The following is a 9,832-nucleotide window of genomic DNA, read 5'->3' as shown; positions in this document are numbered from 1 at the left end:
AGTACAGAACACAACAGTATGACTTAGTGGTTAAGTGCACAGAGTGAGGAGGCAAATGGCCTGGATATAAGTCTCAGCTCTATCACTTATTAGCTTAAGAAGGTTACTTTGCCTTTCCATGCCTCAGTTTCCTTATATACAAAATGTTGTTGTTAAGTGCCATTGAGTTGATTTCGACTCTTAGTGACCCTGTACAGGGTTTCCAAGGTACAGCTGGTGGGTTTCAAGTGCCGACCTTGTGGTTTGCAGTTCAGTGCTTATCCTAGAGTGCCACACTAGGAGTCACATATACAAAATTGCTGTTGTTGTTAAGTGCCATCGAGTCATTTCCGACTCATAGCGACCTCGTGTAGGGTTTCCGAGAAGAGTCTGGTGAGTTTGAACAGCTGTCCTTGCAGTTCAAACTGACCTTGCAGTACAGTACTTATCCTACAGTGCCATACTAGGACTCCATATACAAAATGTTGTTGTTGTTGTTGTGTGCTGTTGAGTCGGTTCCGACTCATAGGGACCCTGTATAGGGTTTCTAATGAGCAGTTGGTGAGCTTGAACTGCTGACCTTGTGGCTCAAACTGACCTTACAGTCTAGCTCATTAACCCACAGCGCCACACCAGGACTCCATATACAATGTTGTTGTTGTGATGTGCTGTGGAGTCGGTTCTGACTCATAGTGACCCTGCACTGGGTTTCCGAGGCTGTAAATCTTTATGGGAGTGGAAAGCCTCATCTTTCTCCCATGGAACAGCTGGTAGTTTTGAACTGCTGACCTTGCGGTTCACAGCCCTATTCATAACCACTATGCTACCAGAGCTCCTCCATATACAATAGGAGCACTAATAACAATAATGCCCACTTCATTGTGCTGCTGGAAGAATGTAATGGATTGAGGTATGTAAACTGGTTTAACCACAGCTCCTTTCAATACACAATTGGCCACCACAAATACTTTCTCCTTTTCCTTTCCATTTTTACCTGGTCATATTCAGATTCTTCAGTCTCCCTTTTTCTTAATATTCGAATGCAATATGATTAGATAATTAGATGCCAAAGCCCCTTTGTGAAGATATTTCTTTGTGATTTCCTCCTTCTTTTGGGGAATCTTAGAAGCCAGCCAGTCCCAGGCCTGCCACACTAAGACACAGGAACCTATCCTTTGAGAAATGGTAAAGGAGAAACACCCCAGGGACCCACAGGCTGAGGAAAAGTACCTGAGTAGCAATCAATAAATATCTGTTGATTGGAGGAACGTTAGAAGGACCATCAGTAACATGAGTATGTTTTGGTGTGTTGTGTGTATCTTGCTGGGGAAACCGCTCGTGTTTGTCTCTCCTCCTCCCAGCCTCCCAGGGTTTACGATGGGGCCTTCTTTTAATGATTAACAGCACAGAGAGCAGAAAGGAAGAAATCTGTTCTGACTTTAGAGGCAAAGCAATATTTTCTGAGACCATATGACCCAGGGTGGAAACCTCTCTGGGGACTGACAGGGTTTAGGTAGTATTCCAGAGGACAGATCTGAGGTTGGCAAGACAAGGAAAGAAAAATGAAGCTACTCCTTACCTCTTGCTGCCAGAGTGAGAATCTTGAATGAAATTTGAACTGTGTTTATTAATGGAGTAATTAGTCAGGTGCATGCAGATGTCATCCTGGGAAAAGAGACACAAGTTTATGGGATCAGGCAGGAAGGGTAGTCTCCTGCTTTCTCCCTGTGCCCTCCCGGGTTCCTGGGGCTTACAGGGATAAATAAGAAAGGAGATGGTTTAGGGTTTATTTAAACTGGCAAAATAAGGAAAATAAGAACAATATGAGAAATTCCAGCTCCTCCTAAAATTGAGGCCTCGCTTAGGACCTTTTGTCTCTGAGCATCATGGAATCATCGGGCTGGTTTTAGAGCCAAGCATACCCAGCGACCAGTCCCAGCCTCACTTCTTCCTAGCTGTGTGACCTTGGATAAGACCCTTACCCTCTCTGGGCCTTAATTTTCTCATTTGTAAAATGGGGATAATAATCATTATTTTTGAGCGCTCCTTAAGGAGAGAACTTATACAAGCTTTTGTTGTTGTTGTCAGGTGCCATCGAGTCGGTAACGACCCATAACGATCTTATGCACAGCAGAACGAAACACTGCCCAATCCTGGGCCAACCTCTCTACTGTTGCCACACTTGAGTCCATCAATGCTGCCACATATTAAATGTTCAGCCAATGATAGCCTCGTCCATAATATATTGATAATATAGGTTTAGCCAGGATTTTGAACCATGCTAAAAGGGTAGGGTTAGGTGGTGTGTCCCCTTAGCTCACCAAGTTGTCTGAGCAAGGGTAGGAGTAAGATGTCGTGGCAAAGCGGGCCAGTCCTTCCTTGTACACAAAAATCCTGAGAGGGTCACAGGATGTCATTAGCACATAAATCCGTAAGTCAAACTTGAATCCATCAATGATAAAGGGCTACGGGGTGAGAACAAAGGTCACGCAGCATCAGAGGAGAAACAGAAACTGCCAGCTTGTTTTCATGGCATCAGTTTCAACATAATGCCTAATACAATATCCTGCAGACTTGCCTGGGGTTGGGAGGGGTGTAAGGAGCCTTTAGTGCTGCCCCAACATGTGACCTGGTAGATGTCACTAAAGTACAGTGTCCTCAGTTTTTTGTTCTGTCAAATGGCACAAGTAACTACAACCAAGAGTCATCTTGACAACGAAACCAAGTAACATTATAAAGTCCCTTGATGAAAGGACAGATCGTTACCAGCCAGGGCCGTGTAATTGCTGCAGTTCTGCAAGAATGCCCCCTGCAATAGCTATTCCGTCTCCTGGTTATTCCTGTCCCAGGAATCCAGTTCTTCCTCCTCTACACACACTTGCAGAGGGCTCCAATCCTGCAATAGGCTTATGCCACTGTGACCTCTGACCTCCAGCCAGGGAGTAAAACCAGTTACCACAATCCCTCCTACTCCTGCCCCCAGATGACAGCTGTCACCCGTAAGAGGAAAGGGGCCAGTCTGGTAGGGCTAGACCAACTGACAAGGGCAAGGGACACTCTGGCCCAAGAGCTTATCAGCAATCTTGTTCTAAAGGCTTGGCCTGACAAAGTCCAATACAGAAGACAAGACTCAGCCTTGCTCCCTCTCATTTCCCCATCTCACATTCTTTCCAGTGAAGCTAAAGCCTGAGGTTGCCATGGGTGATAAATTATCCCAATGAGGACGTACCTTTGAAATATAGAGCTGACAGATCATATCCTCCCCTGGCTTGATTTCTCTCACCTTCCGTGTGATGAATATACCTCTCCCTTGGCAGCCTGAATCCGGCTTACAAATGTATGTCTTATTTTTTCTTGACCTGCTATAGTTCTGCAAATCTCCCCAGCTACCACAACAGGGAAGGAAAGAGATACACCTTTAGCTGGGATGCAATGGAAAAGAAGAAACCCTAACTCATATGACAAAAGCCCTGATATTGACAGACACCCAAAGATTTGGCAGCTAGAGAGACCCATACACACATACACATACACACACACACATACGCACATACACAGCAGAAAGAGTGTGGGCTCTGGAGGGAATTCAGACAATACCACTCACCAGCTGTCTAGCTCTTTGCTAGCCTGAGCCTCAGTTTCATCATCTATTCCATTAGGATAAAGATACCTCTCTCATTATCATACATGCTCATCACCAGGTATTCATGCGGGAAAAGTGTTGATACACACTGTGTACCCCATAAAGGCAGCAATGATCTGGGTAGGTTAACTTTCTGGGCCTGTACATAGATGTGGAGCTAGCTCATACCCTGACAAGTTTTGTGACCTTGTTTCAGTCTTTTAACCTCCTTTGGGCTACAGGTTTTCATCTGTAACACCTCTACTTCAGCCCAAGTGTGGTTGTGATGTTAAGGGCCATCGAATCTATTCCAACTCATAACGACCCTGTATAGGGTTTCCAAGGACTAGCTGGTGAGTTTGAGCTGCTGACCTTGTGATGAGCCGTCCCGTGCTCTTACAGTGCCATACCAGTACTGCAAATGTAGGAGGGCAAACTACATTCTTTGAGTGTACTTTGAAGAAAGTACATTCAGAAGAAAGAAAGAAACCAAATTAATGGATTGTGAGTCTCCATCTTATTATGCCTCTTGTTTTGCATTTTAATGCCGAGGAAAACCTGTGACCACTGAGCAAGTCACTTAACCACAATGTTCCTGCGTGACCTTGGAATCTGATGGGAAGCACCTTTTTTTTTTTCTAGTTGCTGCTTAACCCTGAGAGTTTTCCAGACAAGAGAAAGAGGTGGAAAACCTGGAACTCTTGGTTTTGACCTGCTGTCTCTTGGGTAGGGAGTGCTGGGTGATGTCCTTGCCATTAGAAAATAAACGCAAGGGTAATGTTTCACTACCCTACCCCATCCCCACAGCCAGGTTGTACCCCTGGTTATGCTCATGACATCCCACATTTCTCCTGCTTCTTGATGATGTAGTCTAGAGCACTTGTGGTACCAGGAATAGATGGATGTCCAGTATCAAGATGCGTAAAATGAAACCAGAAAAGGGAAATGGCCAAGTGTCATTCACCGTTCCAGACACTGCCCTGGAACAAAGGCAGATACACTCCCTGCTCCTAGCCTGGGTGCTAACCATTACCCCACTCTCTCCAGAGGTGTTCTTGGTGCTCAAGAATTCAGAAACTGCACAAAGAGATAGTTGGAACAATCAATTATACAAGGGGGGCTTGAAAAAGTTTGTGGAAAATCCTATTCATTATCTTTTCATTCCCTTTCTCAGCAGACTTTCTGAAGCCCCTTTGTACATTGGAATTCACAACAAACTCTTTTCAGAACAAATGCTCAGCCCAACTGAAGTCACCCTGCCCCGAAATATCATCTAATTTTATAGGCAAAGCCTTTGTGTTTTCTCAACCTTGGACATACCCTGTATTCTTTTGCCTCCTGAACAGTACAGAGAGGAATGGGAGAACCTTTGGGAAGGGAAAGTAGTAACTAGAGAATCAGGGGCAAAAGGGAACTAAAACTTGGGGTGGTGAGTGGAAATGGGAGCACAAGTGGACACTCACTCAGCAGGAAGACACCAGGTCCTAGGGAAAAAGTGGAAATCTTTAGGGAACATCTTTAACATTCGGCTCATATTCCTAGCCAGCAAGTCTTTGCGGCAGATTTCACTCATCCCTGGGAAGTGGTTGATTTTCTGCAAAGGAAGCCAGAATTCATGAATAATGGGGGAACTTACTCAAGAGATTCCCTTGTTGGGTACAGTTATAAAACGGGGCCTCACTGGCAGCCTTATTAGGTAGATGCCACACTTATACTGAGGGCCAGCTCTGACCCAGATACCTGGTAACTTTTCATTTCCATCACCCGCTCCAGTGACACTGAATAGTCAGTCCAGTAGAGAGTCCAGTCATCGCTTTCCCCTCCCTCTCGAAGGCCATACTGTTGGGCAGCCCTACGCACTGTGATGGAGTTGGAGAAAGAAAGACCAGTTAGTTAGTCCAGGAAGTGGGGAAGGAGCACGTGCATGAGGTGAGGAGGCTGTGCTTTAAGGTGCTCCCAGACCAAGCACTTAAAGGTGAGTTGGTCTCCTGAGGACTGGTAACTATCTTGTCCTGTCTGGACACTCACTACTGCCAAGAAAGGAACATGGAGAATACAAAGCTATTGAAGGACACAGCCTATGCTCTAAGCTTCCCATGGAAAGGTCTCTCTGGTGGATGTTTTACCCACCCTGGCTTCCCCTTGCCAGGAAGCAGGCCACTGGCTTTCCACCAAACACTCAGCCACGGAATGCTCAAGGAGTACAACTAATCCTTACCATCAGTCAGAACCAAGCTTGATTAGTGAGAGATACTGCCAGAAAAAAATTCCCCAAAGCCATATATATGCTACCCTTCTTGTCCTGTCCCTGTGATATTAATGGCCAGGGGTTGCCTCCAACACAAATTCAGTCTGCATGGGCCTGAGCAGAAGGAAGTGCCTGTAGAGGACAGGAGAGCCCCTCACTGACCTACAGCATTCAAATTCAAAATAACAACAGTCCTGTGCTCTGCACTATGAAATAGTCAGCTACATTCAACCCATGGACTGCTCATTTGTAACTCATGCTCTAAAGCAGACCCATTGAGTGCAGCAACAGCTGCCTTTTCAGTAATCACATCCCCGAAGCATCATATACAAGAATTACAGATATTGGAGAACATACCACTGTGGACAAAACCCAGAGTTCTTGGAAAGAGAACTAAAGAATAGGATTCGAAGACAGCCCATTTTATTCTCAAGAAAACACAGGAGTGACCCTTCCCAAGCCTTTGGGTCCCCAACATAGATCCCTTAGGCAATTGCTCACCACTCTCGTATCGGCAGTTGGTTAGATTGATCACCAATCATCTGGAAAACAGAAGAAGGAAAGCAGCAAGACAGAGACAGACACGCTTGCCGGAAAAGTAACTGTATCCAGAAACATCCATCCATGGTGGAGCTGATAAAATCCAACCTGTTGGGGCAGCCTGATCTTCTGCAGTATGATTCTACCTTTCCCATTACTGAGGACAGGAATTTAAAGGGGGATGTTTTGTTGTTAAGTGCCCTCAGTCAATTCCAACTCATAGAGACCCTGTGGAAGGTTTCCAAGGAGCAACTGGTGGGTTTGAACCACTGGCCTGGCACTTAGCAGTCCAGTGTTTATCCTAGAGAGATACACCAGGACTCCCCTAAGGGGTATAGAGTGACAGAAAAAAATATATAATCAGAGTACTATTACTCTGTCCATGCAGTAGACATTTGGAATTGCAGCTACAGCTAATTTTGATTGCTGCTTCTTATTAACATCATCACCTCCTCAACCCTTTTACTCCAGTGGCTCACCAGAGACATGAACAGAAAATCTTTGAGGCCAAAATACTTGATTGTCCCTTTTACTTTCCTCCAATTAAGAGAAGCCATGAGTTAGAAAGTGGGCAAACTTTCTGGCGTCTGTCTGTGGGGCGATTCATTTTCCCCTGGAATAGAGTCAGACATGGGAAAATATAACGCAAGAAGTGGAACACAGAAGTTGCACTCAAATCCCTGTAAATGTATTAAATTCCCAATGGACTCTGGTGTAGCGCTGTGGGCTAATGCGCTGGACAGCAAGGTCGATTTGAACCACCAGGTCAGAGGTTCAACCTCACCAACCTCTCCTAGGAAACCCTATTCAGGGTCTCTATGAGTCAGAACTGACTCAACAGCATTTAACAACATAACAACAAAATTCACAGTATGATAAGCATTTTTTTTTTAGAACACAAAACACCTCTCTTCCCACCAATTTAAAAAAAGGGGGGTATTTTAGAGACAAATACTCATAGAATGAAGATTAGGAATTAGGACAAATTATGGATTTAATTTATACAGCAATTATTTGATTTTATAAAATAATCATCAAAAGTGGATTCTATTTCTACAACCCAAAAGTGGTGTGATGTTAACAATCCCACATACAATTTCTGTATTCTTTCTCCTTTACCCTTTCTTTAGCAGCCAAGGCTCTCCAGCTCCCTCCTGTTCTCACCAAGCCCACTTCCCATCTTTCAATCCTAACCTCTTTTTCTTCCTCTTCTTCTTGCCTTGCTGATGGGCATTCTGAAGCCCCTTCTGTGCCCCAGTGTTCTCTCTCACAAAAGCCAGGGTGATGGGTTCTCCTGGACCTTCTATGGAACCGTCTTCCCTCTCTTCTGAATCTGCCCCCTCTTCACTTTCCAAAGTGTCACAAGGCAGCATCTCTGTGGCCTGGGAGGAGTCTCTGGGGAAATATTCAAGGCCCCTGGAGAAGGGGGAGAGGGAGCAGCAGTTACATGAATCCACCTGCAGGGGGATCCCCTCCCTTGCTCAAGTGGATTGGTAAACTTGGGTTTCAAAGCAAGGCAAGGAGATGAGTTGTGGTCTAGAAAATGCCACTCCACCACCAGGGTTGGTGCAAGCTGGGGAGGACACTGATTCCATCTTTTACTGCTGAATATGACCTTGGGGACTCATTCAGCCAATCCTGGCCTTGGTTTTGCCCTCTTGGGGATTTGAGAAGCAAGTTGAGACACTATGCATGGTACTACCTGGTAAACAATCTTATTATTAAAGTAAGCAAATGTCTGGAGACAGCCACTCAGAACCAAGCCCTAAGCCTTCCAAGGTGAGGGAGTTAGTCCCAGAGGCTATAGGTGAGGTGCTCTGAGAAGGTCTCTTAACTGTTTCAACACTGCTTCAAACCTGCTGCAAGCTAATACAACTCACATTCCCAGAGTAGGGACTGACTTATAGTCCAGGGTCAGATGGCCACATTCAGACACCCCCAACTATGAAATTAGATGCTATCTCCCCCATCATCTAATGAAAAACACAACCCAGAAAATTTTTCATTCCCCTCCCTCATCTTTGATATTTGAAATTTCAAATATAAAAAAAAAATGTTTTAATGTTTTAATGTCCTTGCTTCATTAATCCTTAAGAATATGATTGGTCTATCTTTGGGCAGCTCAGAATGGCCATGGCCCAACTGATTCATGTTCCCTTCCCCCAAAATTCAACTTTCTTGTGCCCTCTCATCTTTACCTCTTAAGAGCCTACCAACCTCCTTCTCACTATTTCTGCCCCTCTCCTTTGTTGGCTGTAGTTCTCTTACTACTTACTACCTGCTCTTGGCTTGTGAAAAAAAACAAACCACTTTATTATTACTGAAATAATATAACATTAAAGGCAGATGTCTGGAAGATGGGAGAGGGTAGAAAATCACCTAAAACTCTCTCCTACTCTAACATAGCAACTCTGACTCGTTATGTATTCTTGATTTCTAAGCATAATTATTTTTATACAATTATCATTGTAACACATAAATGATTTTGTAGTAGTTGCCTCGTGCCTACTTAGCATCCTATCATAAACAACCTTTAGTTATGGCAAAGTTTCCATGTTTCTGTTTTTTAATAGCTGTGTGCTATTCCATTAAAGGTCTGTGCCTGAATTTAAGCAGCTATTGCCTTTTGTTGGACATGCACACTGCTTTCCATTTTTATATTTATATAAATAGCTCTAAAATGAACATTTTTCATGTAAGAAAGTCTTTTACTTCTTTAGAATTCTTTCCTTAAGGTAAATCTCCTGAAGCAGGATACTGGGTTAATGAATATATAATTATATAGCTTTGGGTGTGGCTATGCATATATTAGATGTGTGTGTATCCAACTAACCAAGCAATCAGTTGCTGTGGAGTCTTTCCTAACCCCATGTGTGTCACTAGAACTGTGCCCCATAGGATTTTCAACGGCTAGTTTTTTTTATTTGGAAATAAACTGCCAGACCTTTCTCCAAGGTGCCTATGGGTGGACTTGAGCCTCCAACGTTTTGATTAGCAACCAAGTGCTTAATTTGTACCATCCAGGAATACACACATACATGTAAATATCTCACCATGTTGTTTCCCAGAGGGATTCCAACAATTTGGACTACCACTAGTAATCTATAATTATACTAGGCTTACCAGAGCACTACCATCTTTTGGGACTTATCTTCCCTCAGTACCCTTCCAACTCTATCTGCCCCTTTCCCAAATAAACACTGACAATGTGAAGCTAACTATGGAAGTTACCTACAAATAATTTAATAGTAAATCCATACGGGGTATGATATAGACTCTTGGTGTAGGATAAGCACTCAACTGCAATGTCAATTTGAACCACAAGGTCAGCAGTTCAAATCCACCAGTTGTTCCTCAGAAACCCTATACAGGGTTGCTATGAGTGGAAACCGACTGGATGGCCCTTAACAATAGCAATAACATAGGGTATAGCACTTTAGGCT

General features: G+C 44.0%; 1 protein-coding gene across 1 annotated transcript in view; it reads right to left on the bottom strand.

The window, feature by feature from the left end:
- Positions 1–7,789, bottom strand: part of TTLL6 (tubulin tyrosine ligase-like family, member 6) — a 35,889-nt gene extending 28,100 nt beyond the window's left edge. Inside the window, 7 exon segments of the mRNA XM_006878328.1 lie at positions 1,559–1,644; positions 2,301–2,444; positions 3,209–3,365; positions 5,065–5,195; positions 5,342–5,460; positions 6,351–6,391; positions 7,584–7,789. Coding sequence (XP_006878390.1) covers positions 1,559–1,644; positions 2,301–2,444; positions 3,209–3,365; positions 5,065–5,195; positions 5,342–5,460; positions 6,351–6,391; positions 7,584–7,762 — 857 coding nt within the window. The 5' untranslated portion in view covers positions 7,763–7,789.
- Between the last annotated feature and the right edge of the window lie 2,043 nt (positions 7,790–9,832).

The sequence above is a fragment of the Chrysochloris asiatica genome, unplaced genomic scaffold (assembly GCF_000296735.1).
Source record: "Chrysochloris asiatica unplaced genomic scaffold, ChrAsi1.0 scaffold00007, whole genome shotgun sequence".
Classification (NCBI taxonomy): Eukaryota; Metazoa; Chordata; class Mammalia; order Afrosoricida; family Chrysochloridae; genus Chrysochloris; species Chrysochloris asiatica.
Note: the sequence above shows the minus strand (reverse complement) of the source record. Positions and strands in the feature narration are given on the sequence as shown.